The following is a 19,328-nucleotide window of genomic DNA, read 5'->3' as shown; positions in this document are numbered from 1 at the left end:
TTCTAACCAACATGGTATTTTAGCACACAGCCATTACAATAAGGTAAGAAAAAGAGGTAAAAGGCATAAAAATTAGAAAGGAGGAAATTAAACTGTCATTTTTCACAGATGATATGATGAGATATATTTAAAAGCGCCAAAAGAATCTGAAAATTATTAGAATTGATAAAAAATATTTAGTAACATGGCAAGATATAAAATCAATATAAAAAATCAATTGCATTTCTGTAACCAACAATGAAAAGTTAAATAATATAATTTTTTAAATGAAACTGATGCATCTACTAATAAACTTAACAAAATATGTGCACATTCCAAAATTATAAAATCATGTTGAAGACAGTAAAGAGCCTAAATAAATGGGAGCTATAGCACATTGGTGAACAGGAAGATTTAATGTCATAAAGAAGATAGTTATCCCATATTAATCTATATATTTGAAATAACCCAATCAATAGCCTATTGGATATCCTAGAAGCTTGACAACAAATTAGTAAATTTGTAGAGAAAAGCAAAGGGACAAAATAGCCAAGAAACTCCTGAAGAAAAAGAACACAGTTGGGGAGGGCAGCAGTGCTTGTTTTAAAGTTATAGTAATTAAGGCAATGTGGTATTGATGTAAGGATCAAAAAGTAGACCACTAGCACAGAAAAGAGTCTAGACCTAAAATAAACACACATACACATGAAAATTTGACATATGACAAAATTTGTATTATTGATTAGTGGGGGAAAGACACACTATTCAACAAATGGTGCTGAGACCATTGGTTATCCAAATGCAAAGGAAGGAAAGAAAGAAGGAAGGGAGGGAAGAAGAAATTGGATGCTTCCATCTCTGGCAATACAGAGGACTAAATATCACAGAAACTCCACCTGATATAGTACAACGAAAAATGCTACATGCAACATTTAACACACATACACATCTATTTGTATGTCCTGAATGAATTGGTGGGAAAGTAAGGGAATTCCCCAGAAGCTAGAGATGACATGAAATTATGAATCCCAAGGCACAGATGATCAATGAAGCCAGTGTTTGCTAAACCAACCCCTGGTGGCCTGGAACCTGGGTTTAAAGGACCATAAGTAGAGACAGAAGACAAAATCTGGAGTTGAGCAGAGATGGTTGAAATGGAAAACTATCCCCCTACACATAAAGCCAGGATACTCAAAGAGTAACACCCCCAGAGAGTGAACTTAAAAACAGTGCCTCATAGAGGGCAACAGTATGGATAAAAGTCTATCTCATCCTTGGTTCTGGGGGTAGTGGGAAAAAAACTTTCTGGTAATTCAAAATAATAAGTTGTACTCACACAAGTTTGGGGCCAGAATGTATACCACATGAATGGCAAAAATAATCCCAAGACAAAAGTGTAATTTAAAGTGGTCCCAAGTTGGTATAGTACTCCTGGGAACCTGGCCAAACTAATGTAAACCCTCTCTAGCAGAATGTACTTTAATTCCAGGCCTTAAATAATTCCTACAGCTATAATTCCAAGAACCAGGAACATAAAATCAAAGTCACTAAACACACAAAGAAACAAGCTACCATAAACTATTCAAGCCTGTAAATATTACAGATATTTGAATTTTCAGTTACAGTATAGAAAGTGAATATGTTTAATATGTTTTTTAAAACATAAAGGAGGATTTAAAATATAAGGAAGGAACAAGAGATTATATAAATTGACTAGGTAGATTGGCAAAACAACCAACTATAAAATATAGTAATAAAAATATAATAATTGTAATATAAAGTTATTGATAGAATAAACAAAATATTAGTCATAGCTGAAGAGAGAATTAGTAAATTGGAAAACAGATCCAAAAAAAATGAACCAAAATGCAGCTTTAACATATAAGAAGAAGGAAAATGTGAAAGAGAAGCTAAGAAACATGAAAGATAAAGTGAGAAGGCCCAGCCTTTATCTAACTGCAATTCCATAAAGAGAGATGAAAGATAATGGAGGAGAGGCTGCATTTAAAGAGATATGCAGGATACATGTATATCTTCAGATTCAGGAAATCCAAGGGATTCCCACCAGAATAAACAAAAAGAAAGGCACGTCCGGATTAATAATAGTGAAACTGTAGAAAAACAACCCCAAAGCTAAAACTCTTGAAAGGAGCAAGAGAGAAAAAGCAGATTCCCTACAAAGTCACTGTTAGATTAACATCTGATTTCTCAATAGCAACAATGAAAGCCAGAAGATAAAGAAATGTTATGTTTAAGAGGATAAGAGAAGATAACTGTCAACCTATAATTCTTTAGCCAGAAAAATGACCCCTCAAAAATGAATGTGAAATAAAGAAATTTTCAAAGAAATAAAACTGAGGAAGTGTACTATCATTAGATCCCACATTAGTTTTTCTGCATAATAAATTACTATAAACTCAGTGGCACAAAAGGAATACATTTATTATCTCACAGTTTCTGAGTCAGGAGTCTGTGTACACATTAGCTGGGTCCTCTGCTCAGGGTCTTACCAGGCTGAAATCAAGGAGTCACCCAGAACTGCAATCTCATCTGGGCTCCAGGTCCTTCTTCCAAGGTCGCTGGTTATTGGCAGAATTCAGTTCCTTGGGACATAGAGGCCTAGAGGCCATGTGGCGCTCTCCACATTGTAGCAGTTTGCATCTTCATGGTAAACAGGAGAAGCTCTCTGACTTCTGGGAAGGCTTGAACTGTTTAAAAAGGCTAGCCTGGTTAGGTCAGGTCCACTCAAAATAATCTCCCCTTTGATTAACTCAAATTCAACTGATTGTAGGCCTTAATTAAATCAGGAAAATCCCTTTGCCAGGTACATGACATATCACAGGACTGAAATTCCATCATATTCATTATTTCTGCTCACACTCAAGGGGAGGAGATTATACAAAATATGTACACAAGAGGGTAGGAATCTTGGGGCCATCTTAGAATTCTGTCTACCACAAATCCTTATTAAAGGAACTTCTAAAGGATGCACTTCAGGTAGAAGGAAAATAATCCCAGATGGAAAATCTGAGACATAAGAAAATAGAACAAGCAAAGAGAATATTAAACATATGGGTAAATCTACACAAGTATCGACTACTTAAAATATAACAATATATCTGATTTGTGAGATTAATGAAATAATTAAAATACTGAGTTACAAAAGCATATAAGTTCAAAAGGAATGATTAATGTTAAAGAATTCTAAGATATATGTATTATTTTAAAGAAGAATAAAGGTATTGATTAGAGATACTGTTAAGTTAAATATGCAGGTTAGAATTTTTAGACTAACCACTAAAGAAAGAAATAGATTGTGTACTTTCAAAACAAGATAGGAAGTTTAAAAATGGAAAAAACATCCCACTTCACTCTAAGATGCTCCCAACCAATCCTCTTTCCTTCCCTCCCTCCTTCACTGTGGGTCAGACATATCACAGTCTGGTGGATCTCCCAGCTTCTTCCCCATTTTCTCTCACAGCCATTTCTCCTAACAAATTTCTTGTACATTTAATCCTAATTTGGTATCTGCTTCTTGGGTAATGTCTCCAGACTAAGACAAATCCCCAACTCATCTTATCAAATGACTATATCCGTGACAGCAAGACCAGACAATGGCAGTAGAAGTAAGGAAAAGTATATGCCTATCTCATTATGAACACACTTAAAAAGTTCTAAACAAAAACATGAGTATGCTAATTTAGCAATGTATACAAAAATAACATTATGACCAAGTTGGGTTTATTCCAGAAACACAAAGTTGGTTTAATATTTGAAAATCTATTAAGGTTTTCTAGAAAAAGAAACAAAAGTTATAATAATTGAAAGGGATGACATAAAACTCTTATTATTCCTAGATGGTGTGATTTTCTATGTAGAGAAACCAAAAGGATCTACAGATAACTTATTAGAGTTAGATAACTTAATAAAGTTGTTTGATATATGATCAATATACAAATTTTAAAATACCAGTTACAACGGCAAAAAAAAGAAGGTAGCTGAAATTAAGTATAGTAAAACTTGTGAAAGATCTTTATGGATAAAATTCTTTAAAATTTTGTAAGGATATTCAGATTTAATTAGATATGAGTATATCTTGTTCATGGTCAGGAAAACTCAATATCATAAAAATGTCAATCCTCCCAGTGGATATAGTACACTCCCAACAGGATTTGTGTGTGTGTGTGAAATCTGAAGAGCTGATTCCAAAATTTACGTAGATGAACAGACCCCAGAAAAGAAGCAATGGGCTGTCACTCCCAGAATTCACTGGTCTTATTGCATGACTCATCACAGGAGCAGCTGGTTGATGGAAAGGTGGAATGATTATCTGCAGGCTCAGTTACAGTGCCAGCTGGGAGACAACACCCTGTGAAGTTGGAGTGTTGTCCTGCAAGACATGGTTTATGCCTTAATGCCGAGGACACTATGTGGTACTTTCTCCCTCAAAGCCAGGAAGCACACATCTGGGAACCAAGAGAACAGGCAGAAGTTTCCTGTCTTATCGGTACCCCTAATACCCACTGGAAGGAGTTTTACTCCCGGTCACCATAAAGTGAGACTCAGCAGGTTTGGAATTCCTAGTGCCCACGGGATGAATACCTCCATCGGAGAACTGGCAATAAAGTAGAAGCTGAAACTGTCCTCTGACCAGTCTGAGCTCTCATGTCACTGAGTCAACAGGAGAAGGAAGAGGCCATTATACTGGACTAGGTGATTGACCCTTGGAGCCAGCAAACAAAAGGCATAACCAGATTAAGGGCTAGAAGTCGGCTGGTGGGGGGGGAGGGGGGGGTGCGCCGGACGGGAGGTGGCAAGTTAGGGCAAGGGTCACAGAGGATCAGTCCATCTTGTCTAGGTTTGTTAGTTGGACTGAGGCATTCCAGAGGCTTTGGGCCACCTGAGGATCCTGAGCAGCTTTAGAGGGAGGACTTATCACACAAGAACTGCTAAAGTATTTTCCAGAAATGCCATCCAGCTCCTTTGCCAAGCTCAAGTAGAGGACTGGGACTGCACCTTGTTTGGGATCCTGTGGAGACATGACGGAGAAGGAGAGAAGGTCATGCCGGCTAGGCTTTAGTCTGCTAAGGACACACAAGAAGCAGAGCCCTGTCCCACCCACTTCAGGTCCAGCCAGCTCCTCCCTTACCTACCTTAATGAAGAAGCTGACAAGCCAGAAAAGGAAGCGGTAAGGCCAAGAGAAATGCTTCATGATCTCCGTGTATACAACACCCGGGTCCACGGAGTTCACAGTCACACCTGAGTGAGTGAGACACAAGTATAAGTGCAAAGTGATGCGAGAGGAGGATATTGGGAAGAAAGAATTAAGTGTGGTTCTACAATGTGCAATGAGGGGAGCATCCTACCAGGGCTGTTGGGTAGAGGTGATCAGAGACTAGGGAGTGGTGCCAGGGCAGCCAGTGCTCTGTAACTTACATGAATGGTGGTGTCCAAGCCAGTAGGCAGATATAAGTATTTTAAAGTGTTGGGTGAACTTTAGGAGGAATGTAACAGATGGTGTTGATATTGGAAAATACTAGGAGGAGAGGGATGTTGTGGGTGATAGGAGAATTGGAAAAGGTTGAAAAGTAGATGCGAAGACGGGGTTGAGAGAAATATACGGTGCACAGACAATAAATGGAGGAGATTTCCAGCTGGCTTGGGGGGTATTGGGAGTATTTTATGGCCAGGACATGTTGGGAGGAGATGTGAAAGGTTGGGAATGGAGGAGTAGGGGGTGTCAGAGGCAGTTACCTGTTCCTTGAAGTCTCCGGGCAAGCTCCCCAGTGAATGAGGTCAAAAGCAGTTTGCTGCAGTTATAGTTCTGGTTGAAGGTCAGAGGTCCACCAGCCCCTGTCAGATGCCCCTCATCAATGTACCCACGTGTTTGCTGAAAGGAAGACACATTCACCACCCGGGCTGACCCTGCCCGTTGGAGGGCCCCTGTGTGGAGAGAGAACCACACTCCTTCAATCCAAGTCCTGGGGTAAACTCTCATAGCCACTCCCCAGCCTGCCCCTCCAGGAGACTCCAGGACAGCAGGGTCCACCCAGGGCTCTCAGAAGAGGGTCAGTGGGCCCTCCAACCAGACACCTAGGCTAGGCACAGGACAGCTTAATGTGAACGGAGACTTCATTTTCATTAGATGCTTTCCCAATGCTCTTCCTCCTCTTTTATTTTAGTGTTGGCAGCTTTATCTTGCTTTTCTTCTACTTGCCAGTTGGAGCGAATTTAATTGATCCTTGTTTGTGTTTTTACCTCAGTGATGGCTAAAACTGGAAGGAGAGGCTGGAGACACTGTGAAAGCTGTCTTTCAAGGATTCATTCATTCACTCATTTACTTGTTCACCCCACAAATTTTCACTAAGCCCCTGGATTATGGCAGATATCAAGACAGGTGCTAAGGACATAAAGATGCTAGCTAGGTTTGCAGGAAAAGAAATGTATGCAGAGATACTTGGGAAAGTGGTTGTTTTTTTTTTTTTACAAAAAAAAAAGCTATCTTCCAAGGGAATAAAAATAAAATTACAATTAGTAGAACAAGTTCAATCTTAAGAAAGAAAAAAAGTACCCAACTATAGGAAAAGTCTGGATTATATGAAGTGTGAAAAAGTAGCAGTTGTCACATGAATTTACAGTATGGTTTTCAAACTGATAAAACTGTTTTAAGCCCTATATTTAAATTAAGAATCACAAAGGAAAAACTGAGCAGGTAGTATTTAGCCAAAATTTGCTGGAGAGAAAAGTATTCTTAAAGAGGACAACGGACCCCAAACTTGGAGACACAGTGACATAAAGACCAAAGGGGCTCACAGCCTAGTTGGAGACTGGTCCTCATGGAGCAGTGTCAGTGTGAGAACAGAGATGTGTACAAGGGGCTAAGGAAGCCCCTTACATGGGTCCAGCTGGGGAAGGCATAGATGTCAGGGCAGGAGCCACAGCACGCGGTGTCTGTGCTGAGTCTTGGCAGATGAAGTAAAGTTAGCCAGGCTAAGGAGGTGGGAAAGGATACTCCAGATAGAGGGAACTACATGTGCAGAAGCAAAGCCAGAGGAAAAAGACAGAGCATGGTCCAAGAGCTACCGATTGTCTGGCTAGAGAAGAGGGTGTGGCTTCGGGAAGGGCAAAGGATGAGGCTCTCAGTCAGCAGGGGGTCTAGTAAGTGGAGAGAAGGGACTTAGAATTTATCCTGTAATGGGTAGAGCACCTTCAAAGGATTTTAAGCAAGAAAGTGATATGGTAAAAGGTGATTTCTAGAAGTGGCAGAAGGGAGAATAGATAGAGGAGGGGAAACAGGAGAAAAGACCTTTTTTTTGGGAGGAAGATTAGCCCTGAGCTAACATCAGCTGCCAATCCTCTTTTTTTTTTGGCTGAGGAAGAGAGGCCCTGAGCCAACAACTGTGCCTACCTTCCTCTACTTTATATGTGGGATTCCTGCCAAAGCACGGCTTGGTAAGTGGCGCATAGGTTCACGCCCAAGATCTGAACCAGCAAACCCTGGGCCGCCAAAGCATGAACTTAAGCACTACGCTGGCCAGCCTGGAAAAGACAGTTTAAGAAACTATTACTACACAAGATACAGACAGGGGTTGCAGCCTGTTACAATTTTGGGGAAGGGGAACAAGCATTCAGACTTGCCAATGCATAGAGTTTTGCCTGCTCTTTGTTCAGTTCCCAATTGAGGCTAATTTAATCTTCCCCCAAAGGTTACACAAGATCCTAGCAACATAGTTGCCTCCCAGGAGCGGAATGAGTAGCTGATTTTCAAGGAGAGGAGACCTTTTTTTTTTTTTTTTTTTTTTTTTTAACTGTATTGGCTTTTTGTATACTTTCAATTTTGTACTTTGGATGTATTACCTAACAAAAAAAATCGATTTTCTTTTAAAGAGGCTATTACACAATCCAGGAGAAAATGTTAGGAAGAAGGTACCTGCCACCCACTCCACCCCCACCCACCCCCCAGGAAGAACCCAAACTTCCTTCCTCAGAAAAGATTAAAAAATCAGAAATCCAAAGGACTTGGGCCCCAGGCAGTGGTGTGTTCATCCTACATCCGTGGTGGATCCTGAACTCTCTGAGAGCAGGAAGTCAGTCTTCTTGTTCTCTATGTTCCTAACGGCCCAGTGCCGCCCTTGAGAAGTATTTGTTGAGATGACTGACTCTACTGATCTGGCTAGAACTTGGAGCTGGGGGAAGGAGGGAGGGGAATCTTAGATCCCCTTGCTGGCTGTATTTTGGGCTGACTGATTCCATTACCAGCCTCCTATTCCTGACTTGTGCCGGGTGGGTTCCCCTGCTGTGCGCAGCAAAAGCAGACTAGGTCATCATTGCTCAGCAAGCAACTAGGTGCCAAAGGGAAGGTGGTGGCCATGGGAGAGAGGAAGCCACGAAAATGTCAGCGGTATGGAGAAGTGGGGGCAGCACAGAAGGTAGACATTCATCCTTCCTTACCTTTGAGTAGATTTGTGAGCAAAAAGGGCCCAATATAGTTGGTGGCAAAGGTGAGATCAAGGCCCTCTGGGGTAAGTGTCGTGGGGAATCCTGGGAAGAGATGACAACACAGATTGTGATGGAGGGACTACCCTATGGGAAACAAAGTCTGCGGGGGTGGAGGGGGGACGTATTGGGATTCAGTAGAAATGCCACAGGAGCATGTATGCACAAAGATAGGGGCAATGAGGGGCTGGCCCCGTGGCCGAGTGGTTAAGTTCACGCGCTCCGCTGCAGGCTGCCCAGTGTTTCGTTAGTTCGAATCCTGGGCGCGGACATGGCACTGCTCATCAGACCACGCTGAGGCAGCGTCCCACATGCCACAACTAGAAGGATCCACAACGAAGAATATACAACTATGTACTGGGGGGCTTTGGGGAGAAAAAGGAAAAAATTAAAAATTAAAAAAAAAAAAAAGATGGGGTAATGAAGTTTGAGGCTATAACTTAAGGTGGCCTTTTTAGGGTAGTGTGTGAATTAGAGAGTTTCAGCAGGATGCACAGGTTAGGCTTTGGAGATGCCTGCTTTGGGGTCCCTGAGCTGGAAAGGAGGCTCCTGAAATGTGTTCGGGGGAAGAAAGTGAAGGTACCTACCACAGACTGCAGCATTGTTAACAAGCAGATGTATCTCAGGGTACTCCTGCAGAAGCCAACGGGCAAAGCCCCGGATGGACACCATAGAGCTCAGGTCCACCTCACCAAGAAGGAGGTGGTTGCACCGTAAGGCTGCTTGGATCTCGGCCAGGGCTTGCTTTCCACGTTTGAAGCTACGGCAGGCAAGGATCACATGGGCCCCTCGGCGGGCCAGCTCCTGGGCCACAACCTTCCCAATGCCTATAGGAGGGCAGCTTCAGAGCAGGCTAGTCTGGGCAGTGACTGGAGGGCAATGGAGCAAGGGGAGGGACAAGGGTGCTGACAGTGGGTGCTAGTCCTCTTCCCTGCCCTCCCCTTTGAGGCTTTTGAAGGCTGAGGCCCCTAGTGAGGTGACAAGGTGGAAGGAGCACTCACCACTGTTGGCCCCAGTCACCACTGCTGTCTTCCCAGTCAGATCTGTGGAGCAGTGCTGGAGGTCCCATAGGTGAGACTTATGCCAGAGCCTCACACATAGTCTAAGCAGGAGGACTAGAATAAGGACAGAGCCAGGACCCCAGACCAGGGTGCTGAGTAGAGACCACAGCAACATAGCAGAGACTGCTGGCTGCCACTGGAAGTGCTGCAGTAGGGTGAGGGTGGAGAAGGGCTAAGCAAAGCTGTGTGGGGATTAGCAGTGAGGCTGGTGTGGAGCTTAAGACACGAAATTTAAGGAGGTAAATACTCTTGGATCTGTTCAAGCACCCTGTTTGAACCTGAAAGTGAGTTCCCTCTTAAATTGTGTGCCCAAGCCACTTGATTGCCTCACCCCGGTCAAAGGTCCAAATCAAATATCAAAAGATCAGGGCTTCCCTGAGCCCTGCACAGCCTCTAATTCATCTATTTGCACTCTAAGGGTGATTGACAGAGCTCCAGGGACTGGAGAAGCAAGAGATCAAACTCCTCATGTCTTGAGTCACTCTGTGCTTAAGCAGGGCCATGCGCTTCCTCCACCTCTCCAGCTGAGGCAGACTCCACTGCAGCCCTTGTCTGTCCTTTGCGGGGAGGTGCATGGTTCTCCAGAATGCCACTGCTGGGGCGAAGCCTCCGTCCTAAAGCAGGGTCTCCTAAGGGTGGTAATGGGGTTATTTCCTGGAGCCAGTGTTCTATGTTCTTCCAGGCCTGTAGGACAACTGCTCCTCCCCAGTTCAGTGAGAGTACACAGCTTTGGGCGAAAAGGACAGAGACATTGGGCCAATTCTTAGAGCAACTCAGATGTTTATTTCTGGCAAGCAGACAGAAGGAAGATAGGATTCCTGCTGCCCGGGGTTCAGGACCCAGAATGAGGCAGGTACTTGGAAGGGAGTGACCTCACTTTGGGGGTTGAGTTCTTCATTAGCTGCGCCACCATCACCTGAGGCTTCGGGGCACCTGTTTGGATGGGCTGCTGCTCAATGGGAGGAGAGGCTTGGCCTTTGTCCTCCTGCTGGGGTATGGCAGAGCTGAGCAGCACCTGGGTGGTTGGGTTCCACATGCTCACACCAGGAGCCAGTTTCATTGCTTCTGGCAGCAACATGGGCTTCCACATCACCTGGGACGTGGCCTCGAGGACTTGGGGCTCAGGATGAGGCCACTTGTGAGGATCCAGGCCTTGTGGAGGTACGCCCTGTGGAGATACACGGGCGCGGCCGGCCCACAGGTCTTCCAGTAACTCCACCTCTCCATCCCAGCCACTGGGCCACTTGGTACCCGGCCACAGTTTGGGGCTGGGGTTGCGGGCCACGTCGGGGAGCACTGGGTGCGTGGCGAGAAAGCGGAGGCCGGGACTAGGAAAGGGCAGCTTTGACCCGGAGCCTGGCGACGGTAGACCTAAGCTTATACTGGGGATTTGGAGGCCGGGGCGGGGGTCAGGGCCGAAGTCACGGGACGGAACGCCAGGCGGGAGAGGTAAGAAAACTGCAGAGGAGACGCGGACGCCGGTGCGGGGGGTTCCGGCTCCGGCTGGGGCCTCGGTCTTCTCGCCGCGCGGGCGTCCGCGGTAGGCTTCCACGGGGCGCGCCTCGGAGTCTGGAAGCAGGACCTTGGCCAGCGGGCTCACCCAGAGGCGCGGCAGCCGCGCGGGATCCAGGCGCGCCCCCACCATCCTGCGGCCCACCGTGTACTGAGGTGCGCTCAGCCCTGCCTCTGGGCGCCCCGGCTGCTGCTGAGGCTGGAACGACGCGGAGAGCCTGAGCATGGTGGAGCTACCCGCAGAGGAGCTGGCCACTGACACTGGCGAGGCGATGCGGGGCATCTCCTCCTTCTTGAGCTCCAGCCGGTCCCCAGCAGCGTGCAGCTGGGGCGTGCAATAGTAGAGGTCCTCGAGCGAGAACTGAGAGCTGAGGGCCTGTGCCCTCTCGGCTGAGGCCTCGGGGCTGGCTACCAAGGACAGCTCCAGAGAAGAATGGGGACTGCCGGTGTGCGCCGTCTCCACTGAGGGCTGGAGGTTCCCGTTCAAGGACCCAGCCGAGGACAGGTGGCCTATTGCCTGGCCATCCAGTTCCTCTAAAGGACCCCTGGGCCCTGCCTCCTGAAACAGCTCCGGGGTGGGTGGCGGGCCTGGACCTGGGATGACTCTCAGCTCGGGAGAACCCTCCCAAGATTCCATCTGCTCCTGTGATCCTCTACCCATCCACGATCTTCCTATAGGGATCTGGTCCACGTTCCCTTGGTCCTGGGGAAATGCAGCCAGAGTGAGAGGTGGGTAGTGAGACATCGGAAAGGGGAGAGAGGAACTAATGGTGGAAGAGTCCAGAAAGGCCCTGAGAACAAGGAAGACGCGGCGAGGGGGTGAGGAGGGGGATGGGGGGGCTTCGGAGAGAGCTGGGGGCTGGGCTTACTTCGCCTTGGAAGGTCTCCTCCAGCCCCACCGAAGCAGGAGCGTGCAGCACAGGCACGGATCCCTGAGCCCAGGCGTCCGTCGTGCATGCCGAGGGCTCCTCATCCTCGCCCCACGTGGGGTCCTCGGCCACTGCAGATTCTCCCTCATCCCGGGCCAGGAAGCGCCACTCGGTGATGTGCAGCATGGCCTCCCGCGCCTGACTGATGGTGAACGGAATGCACTGCGGGGCAAGAGAGGGTCTTAGCCCGGTAGGGAGGGGTTGGAGACGGGGGAGATGGGTCTGGCAGACCGGATCCAGGCCCACCTGCTGGGTCAGGTAGACTTTGAAAGCAGAGTCCATGATTCTCGCGAGCAGATCGGCCAAGATGTCCCCAACCACGTCCTCGCCCTCCTCGAGAGCCGTAAACGCCATCCACTCAGCCTCAGTGAGCCGCCCAGGTACGATGTCCACCTGGGGTACCTGCACAGTAGGCGGCCGGACCTTTTCCGCCTTGGATCGGGTCACCCCACGGTCTCGGATCTGCCTTTCCTGCCTCTGTGGGAAAGGAACAGGGCAATCAGGGCAGGAAACTGAGGAGTGGAACAAAGAAGAAGCTATAGGCTTGGAGGAAGCTTTCTCAAGTTGTCCAGCAGGAAGGAAAAGCCTTTTGAAAGGGACAATTTACTAAAAGCCTACTATGCGACAGATGCTTTTTAGGTGACTGGCTTAGCTAATTTAATTTTCATAACAGCTCACCAAGTCCATTTTACAGACAAAGAAACAAACACATGTTAACCATCACTTGCTTGGGATCACACAGTAAACCCAGGCTATATGTAGCTCTAACTTCACAGTCCTTGCTATTTGCACTAATTCAAAGTCCTGAGAGCTCAAAGAACTTGAGAAAGACGAGTCGATAAATGGTGCTGGAATTATGGGTGCTGTTTAGAGTCTCCATACCTGCCCCAAATCAACTTAGATCCTCATTTCACAATATTCATACAAATAAACTCCAGATGGATTAAAGGATAAACACACACACAAATGAAACAAAAATATAAACAAAAAATAAAATGTAGGAAAAATAGGTTAAATTGTCATATAATCTCTCAGTGAGAAAGAACTGCCTAAACATAAAAGTAATGTGAGAAATAACAAAGAAATAAGTAGATAGGTGTACATATGTAGGTCAAGTTTTCCTGTACTTATTTTTAAAAAGTTCCTAATTACAAGCTGATATTAGTAGTTACAATTTTCTGGCACTTCAAGTATGTCAGTCACATACATTGATTCAATTCATACATTTTTTAGACTCCATAATATTTTTGTCCCCATTTTACAGAATTTGCCCAGGATCACCCAGCAAGGAAGTACTAGTGGAGTCATAATGCATATTCAGGTCTGACTCCAGAGCCTGACTTTATCCTGCTGCTCAAAAAATATTTTCGACAAATATAAAAAAGAATAAATATCCTCAAATATATTAAAAATTCGTACAAAATAAGGAAAATCATAAGACCCCAAGGATAATAAGCAAAAGACCTCACATTTCACACAAGTGGAACTATAGATGACAAACATTTGAAAAGATGTCCAACCTTCAAAAATATCAATTCCATTTTTACAAATACACTCAAAGGTTCTCTGAAATGAAAATAAAAATATATTCTCCAACATATTCCTCGTGGTGTCATTTATAATAGAATATTGAAAACACATTTAATAACAAGAGAATAGATGGCTAATTGTGCACTATCTATATGATGGAATATTATACAATGATTAAGGTAATCTTTAGAAAGAATTTGCAATCGCATAGAAAAATACTTATCATGTAATGTTAAATGAGAGAGATAGGATACAAAATTACATATCAAATATTATCACAGATATGCAAACCAGTATGTGTTGAAGAAGAGGAAAACACCAAAATTGTAACAGTGGGTATGTTTCTTTCATATGCTCTTCTCAATTTTATAAGTTCTCTACAATGAGTTTGTATCCTTTAATAATCAAGAAAAATCCACTTAAAAAGAAAAAGACTAGTCCCAAATATTCATTTTAGGAACATAGGAATTTACTAACAGATTCTTGGGAGCCTCTTCACTTCCCCACAACAGTCTCCCTGATTCCTTCCAAAATTTACCTGCAAACACAATCTTCCCAAACCTTTGCCTCCCCACCCCTAACCTTATTGCCTCATACTTGATGTTCCCCAAAATTCATTCTTCCCCAAATCTGGTGTTTCCTAAACCTCACACTGAATTCAAGACCCCTTAAGCCTCATTTCCCCTCTCTGGCAAGCCCAGGGAATGGCCAACGGCCCAGTCCAGGCTTGGCCAGAGCAGAGCAGGTAAGGCTGAGAGAGGAGTATACTTTCCCGTCCCAGCCTCTCATGTGACACCCGTGATAGTGACCGTACCTAGACGCGGCCTGGCCAGAGATATTGTTGCACAAAGTCTCTTCAAATCTGTTTTATTTTTTTAAATGTTTTGGCTTTTAAACAGTTTGACTTTCAAGTGCAGCCTCAGAGTTGTTTAATCTATTTCTTCCTCCTGAAATTCTCAAAATGGGTAATTTAGCAACGCCTATCCCTAATGCCTGACCAATTCTGGTTTATCTATTTAAATGGGCACCTCAATGTACGAGACTTATTACACACATTAGCTGTTTCCAAAGTCATTTTCTTGTGGACTCTGCACCACCCATTTGACCCTTTCCCTCAGGTTCCGAGTGTGACAAAGCGCGGGAGTGGGCGTAGTGCAGGTGAAAGTTTTCTGCCCAAGTACCGACGTGGCTTCCTTGTCATCTTGAACGCCCGCGTGGCGGGTGGGCGCCAGGTGGCAAGGAGCTGGCCCACGGATCCCGACGCCAACCTTAACTGCCGATCCCGCTCTGGCGCACCCCCAGCTGATTGGAAGCTCACCGAGCCTTCGTGAGCCATCGCTGCAGCTGTCACTCCAACCCTGGGTTTCGGAAGCTCCCACCCGCTTCGCTGCTGCCGCCACTGCCGCCTAAAGGTCGCCCGAGCAACCGCGCCGGCGCGGGGCGGCCCGCCCCGCCCACAGTTGCCCTAGCAACCGTGCCGCTCGCGGCACGTTCGCGATAGTTGCCCCGCCCAACAGTCGTGCGTACGTGCGTCGTCTCTATGGTGGCGGCGGATTCGGAGGGATCCAAGGACCCTGGAGTCAGGCAAGCGGACCTGGGGCTGCTGGTGTGGCCTCTGACCCGGGCCGGGGGCTTGGGGGAGCTGAGCCGAGGGCGGAAGGGGCTGGGGACTACCCTGCCTCATCCTGCCTTGGCTCGGGCGTTTGGGACCACTGGGTCCCCCGCCATCACCATTCCTGCTCTGGGATTCCCCCGTCGCCCTATGACTGAGCCCTGGGGCTCCCCTCTCTTGCTCCAAGAGACCGTCCCCATGCATGTGACCCCCCCCATCACCGTCCTCGGGGTCCCCCATCACATCATGACCCAGTCTTAGGAGTCTTCCCCAGGGCTTCATGACAGCACCCCCACCCCCCACAGGAACTCTGCTGTCTTCTGTTTCCCGCGCGCCTCGTGATTCGGGCGTCTCTCCCCTAGGATGTTCCGCCGGGAGCGCTCCATCCCCCTTCGAGGCTCAGCTGCCGCCCTGTGCAACAACCTCAGTGTGCTGCAGCTACCCGTCCGCAACCTCACACATTTTGGGGTAGTCCATGGACCCAGCGCCCAGCTTCTCAGCTTTGCTCCTGAGGGTTTGCCCTTGGCCCAGCGCCAGCTCCACGCTAAGGAGGGAGCTGGAGTGAGTCCCCCACTTATCACTCAGGTGAGGCACGGAGTTGGGAGTGGTGTTGCTGAACCCAGTCCTAACCTCTGTCCTCTCCAAACCTCAAGGAACAGGCCTTCCCTAACTCTTAATTTCCACTCTTCTGAGTCCTCATGTCCCCTGCTCTGACCACTTCCCCCTACTCCCATCCGCCTCCCTCCAGGTCCACTGGTGTGTCCTCCCCTTCCGAGTATTGCTGGTACTCACCTCACATCGAGGAATACAGGTAAGAGGAGGACCTTCCTGCCCTGCCCCACTAGAGTCTTCTCATCTGCTCTCCAAGGCCCCCCGAGGCTTCCCCAATTGCTTCTAAACACTTCCAAACTTTTCACATGCTTACCACACTCTTCCTTATTTCTCATTTTCATTCCTTTCATCTTTTCCAATTCCCAAGTACCCTCTCCAATATCTCCCCCTTTACTAGCTGTATGACCTTGGACAATTAAGGTAACTTCTCAGAGCCTCAGTGTCCTCCTCTGTAAAATGGGGATAAAAGTAGTGCCTACCTCCTGGAGTTGTTTTGAGGATCCAACGGACTAGGGCTAGCATGAGTATGTGAAGTACTCAGCACAGAGCTCAGCAAAAGTCAGCTGGGTTGTGACCCCATCCTTGCTTTTGTCTTCCAGATGTTTGAGTCTGATGGCTCCATCATGGTCTATTGGCACGCACTGGACTCTGGGGATGCCTCTCCGGGTACCTGCAGGACTAAGTGGGGTAGGGGGAGTGAGTGTTTGCTGGGGTGGGGGGAGGTGCTATTTCTAATAGTTTTCTCGTTTCCTACTCAGTACAGGCTGTGTTTGCCCGAGGAATTGCTGCCAGTGGCCACTTCATCTGTGTGGGTGAGGGGACCAAGAGCAGGGCATTGGGGGTGCTGGGGTTCAGGGGTGTGGACTTTGGCCAGGAGCTTGCTGAAGGTCTGAGGAAACTGTGGAGGGTGACAAGGAAGGGTGGGAGTGAAGGGGGTTCTGAGAGACTCCAGAAAGCCATGGAGGGTTTCAGAGGGGCAGGATGGGATAGAATAAGGGTAGTGAATGGAAGGGGAGGGCCTTTGGAGCTGTGAGGGGTGGTTGGTTACTAAGGTTTCTGGGATGGAGGGAGTGCTGAGTGTGGCGGCTGGAGACTCAGGAGGATCAGGAAGCCATCAGTGGGGCACTGGTTCTGCAGGAACGTGGTCAGGCCGGGTGCTGGTGTTCGACATCCCAGTCAAGGGTCCAAACATTGTACTGAGCGAAGAGCTGGCTGGGCACCAGACACCAATCACAGACATTGCCACTGAGCCTACCCAGGGACAGGTGAGTGGGTTCCCCCTACCTGTTCCTGGGAGCCTGGGAGCCTTCGAGCCTTCCCCACCTTGGGAGGCAGGGGACCTGGGTTCAAGTCTTGGCTCTACCACTAAGCAGCTGGATGACTTTGGGCAAAGTGCTGCACTTTGCTAGGCTAGGCTTCAGCAACCTCAGGTCCAGTGATGAAGCCCGAGATTCTTTGCATTTACCTGGCATTTAACAGTAGTTCACTAACACTTTTCAATAGTGGTGGGAATGGAAGAGTTGGGACAGATGGTTTACTAAGATGCTTTCCAGCTCTGACATGTGCAGCTTCCTTCTCTGGACTTTGGCAAGTCCTACCTATTCAGGCCCACCTGCAGCGCCACCCTCTCCAGGAAGCCTTCCCCCTATTCCAGCTCCCACTGATCTCCCTTAGCTGAACCCTGAATTGATACTGCCCAATTCAAAGCCAACTTTTGTCTCCCCGTTTGGATTGCACATCTCTTGAGAAGGTACGTATCTTCTCATTCATATCTTCCACTGCACCTGGCACTGAGCTGGGCCCATGGGCTATGCTGGCTGCCTGGGTTGGGGGTTGTCAAGAGGCCCAGAGTCTAGTTAGCACTAGGACTGGCTCACTGCAAGACCTCCAGGTCATAACACTATGGCCTCTATTTGGTCATCCATGCAGTGAGGACAATTATATACCCCCTCTGAACACGTGGTGTGGGACAGGGGTCGGGGGAGACTCTATAAGGAGTGTAAGGAAAGCATTTTCAACATTTTATGCTTGCTGAGGGAACCCTGGGTTCAGCTAGTGAGGGCTCCACATCTGCCCTTCCCTGGAGGCAAAGATGCAAATACTGCCTCCGTCCCCCTCCTGCCCTGTACAGACAATCCCCAACTTAGGATGGTGTGACGTCATGATTTTTCGACTTTACAATGGTGCAAAAGCCACACACATTCAGTAGAAACCGTACTTCAAATTTTGAGTTTTGATCTTTTCCTGTGCTGGCGATATGCAGTTCTCACGTCCCTCACGATGCTGGGCAGCAGGGGCAGCAAGCCGCAGCTCCCAGTCAGCCACGTGCTCATGAGGGTCAATGACCCCCTTACAACCATTCTGTACCCATACGACCATTCTGGTTTTCACTTTCAGTACAGTATTCAATAAATTACATGAGCTATTGAACACTTCATTATAAAACAGGCTTTCTGTTGATGATTTTGTCCAACTGTAGGGTAATGTAAGTGTTCTAAGCAGGTTCAAAGTAGGCTAGGCTAAGCTATGATGTTCGGTATCTTAAGCCTGTAAAATGTATTTCGACTTGATGTTTTCGGCTTACAATGGGTTTATCAGGACATAACCCCATCGTGAGTTGAGGAAGATCAGTGTACAGGACCCAGCAGAGGAGAAAGGCAAGGGCTGATCCTGCCTTTCCCCTCAGGACTGTGTGGCTGACATGGTGACGGCAGATGACTCAGGCTTGCTGTGTGTCTGGCGGTCAGGGCCTGAATTCAAATTATTGACCCGAATTCCAGGATTCGGGTAGGTGAGGTGGAAGGGGGCCGAGGCCTTCCTGAGGTAGCCGCAGGGTGGGAAGTGGGCTTCGGTCTGGGAAATCACTGTGGGGTATTGCCCTTGCAGGGTCCCGTGCCCTTCTGTGCAGCTGTGGCAGGGGACCGTAGCAGCAGGCTATGGAAACGGGCAAGTGCGTCTGTATGAGGCCAGTACAGGAACGCTACATGTCCAGATCAACGCCCACGCTCGGGCCATCTGTGCCCTGGACCTAGCTCCTGAGGTGGGCAAGGTTAGTCTCCTCCTCCATCCCTCCATACCCTTGTTCCTGGTGCTGGAATGTTGAGAGGAACTCCACAGGCTTGTCTTCACCACTCAGTGTAGCCCCTGGACCCTGCACCCCAGCCTATACCAGTCCCCTGTCAGCACGTTCCAACTCCCCCTTGTCCTCCCTGCCTTTTTTTTACAGCTGCTTTCTGCAGCTGAGGATACCTTTGTGCACATCTGGAAGCTGAGCAGAAGCCCAGAGAGTGTCTCCATTGAGGTGTGTGTGGTGAGGGGAGTGGAATGGGGAGCCCAAGCATGGGGCAGCAGGCCCTGAGCAGCCCTCTTCTCTCCCAGGTGGAACACTGTCATGGTGAATGTGTACCCGACACCCAGGTGTGTGGTGCCCGCTTCTGTGATCCCTCAGGCAGCTCCTTTGCTGTGACTGGCTATGATCTTGCTGAGATCCTGAGATTCAGCAGCATGTGAGAGAAGAGCAGCCCTCCTTCCCCCCTGTGGTATTTATAAAGTACCCCCTCCACCCAGCCCTTGTCTGATTACTCAGTATCACACTC

At 47.6% G+C, this 19,328-nt stretch overlaps 2 protein-coding genes across 7 annotated transcripts; one reads left to right on the top strand and one right to left on the bottom strand.

Moving 5' to 3' along the window:
- Window positions 1–2,396: 2,396 nt before the first annotated feature.
- Window positions 2,397–16,410, bottom strand: C15H2orf81 (chromosome 15 C2orf81 homolog). 4 transcript variants are annotated; one of them, XM_070235279.1, is made up of 9 exons: window positions 16,212–16,410; window positions 12,225–12,455; window positions 11,919–12,140; window positions 9,478–11,752; window positions 9,064–9,303; window positions 8,432–8,521; window positions 5,735–5,923; window positions 5,133–5,239; window positions 2,397–5,008 (listed from the first exon to the last, which is right to left on the bottom strand). In XM_070235279.1, the coding sequence occupies exons 2-4, from the start codon at window positions 12,330–12,332 to the stop codon at window positions 10,370–10,372; spliced, it is 1,713 nt and encodes a 570-aa protein (XP_070091380.1). In that variant the 5' UTR covers window positions 12,333–12,455; window positions 16,212–16,410; the 3' UTR covers window positions 2,397–5,008; window positions 5,133–5,239; window positions 5,735–5,923; window positions 8,432–8,521; window positions 9,064–9,303; window positions 9,478–10,369. The 4 variants fall into 4 exon arrangements, with proteins under 4 accessions (XP_070091380.1, XP_005599954.3, XP_070091379.1 ...); XM_005599897.4 differs by lacking the exon at window positions 16,212–16,410 and adding an exon at window positions 14,827–15,414; XM_070235278.1 differs by lacking the exon at window positions 16,212–16,410 and adding an exon at window positions 14,827–15,414 and having other exon boundaries at window positions 2,397–2,687.
- On the top strand, window positions 14,638–19,298 carry WDR54 (WD repeat domain 54). Of its 3 annotated transcripts, none has more exons than XM_005599896.4 (10): window positions 14,638–15,092; window positions 15,483–15,705; window positions 15,869–15,931; window positions 16,332–16,398; window positions 16,491–16,544; window positions 16,870–16,997; window positions 18,419–18,519; window positions 18,619–18,781; window positions 18,959–19,033; window positions 19,111–19,298. In XM_005599896.4, the coding sequence occupies exons 1-10, from the start codon at window positions 15,049–15,051 to the stop codon at window positions 19,240–19,242; spliced, it is 1,050 nt and encodes a 349-aa protein (XP_005599953.3). In that variant the 5' UTR covers window positions 14,638–15,048; the 3' UTR covers window positions 19,243–19,298. The 3 variants fall into 3 exon arrangements, with proteins under 3 accessions (XP_005599953.3, XP_023474611.2, XP_014586571.3); XM_023618843.2 differs by having other exon boundaries at window positions 14,980–15,092; window positions 18,619–18,772; XM_014731085.3 differs by having other exon boundaries at window positions 15,014–15,092; window positions 15,426–15,705.
- Window positions 19,299–19,328: the final 30 nt, after the last annotated feature.

Source organism: Equus caballus, chromosome 15, assembly GCF_041296265.1.
Source record: "Equus caballus isolate H_3958 breed thoroughbred chromosome 15, TB-T2T, whole genome shotgun sequence".
NCBI classification, from domain to species: Eukaryota; Metazoa; Chordata; class Mammalia; order Perissodactyla; family Equidae; genus Equus; species Equus caballus.
Note: the sequence above shows the minus strand (reverse complement) of the source record. Positions and strands in the feature narration are given on the sequence as shown.

Coding starts and splice junctions, on each gene's coding strand:
- C15H2orf81 (XM_005599897.4), bottom strand. Junction 12,141..12,224: donor AAGTCTACCTGACCCAGCAG/GTGGGCCTGGAT, acceptor CTTGCCCCGCAG/TGCATTCCGTTCACCATCAG. Junction 11,753..11,918: donor AGGAGACCTTCCAAGGCGAA/GTAAGCCCAGCC, acceptor GCATTTCCCCAG/GACCAAGGGAACGTGGACCA.
- WDR54 (XM_005599896.4), top strand. CDS start 15,049: ATGGTGGCGGCGGATTCGGAGGGATCCAAGGACCCTGGAGTCAG. Junction 15,932..16,331: donor CCTCACATCGAGGAATACAG/GTAAGAGGAGGA, acceptor TTTGTCTTCCAG/ATGTTTGAGTCTGATGGCTC. Junction 16,399..16,490: donor CTCTGGGGATGCCTCTCCGG/GTACCTGCAGGA, acceptor TTTCCTACTCAG/TACAGGCTGTGTTTGCCCGA.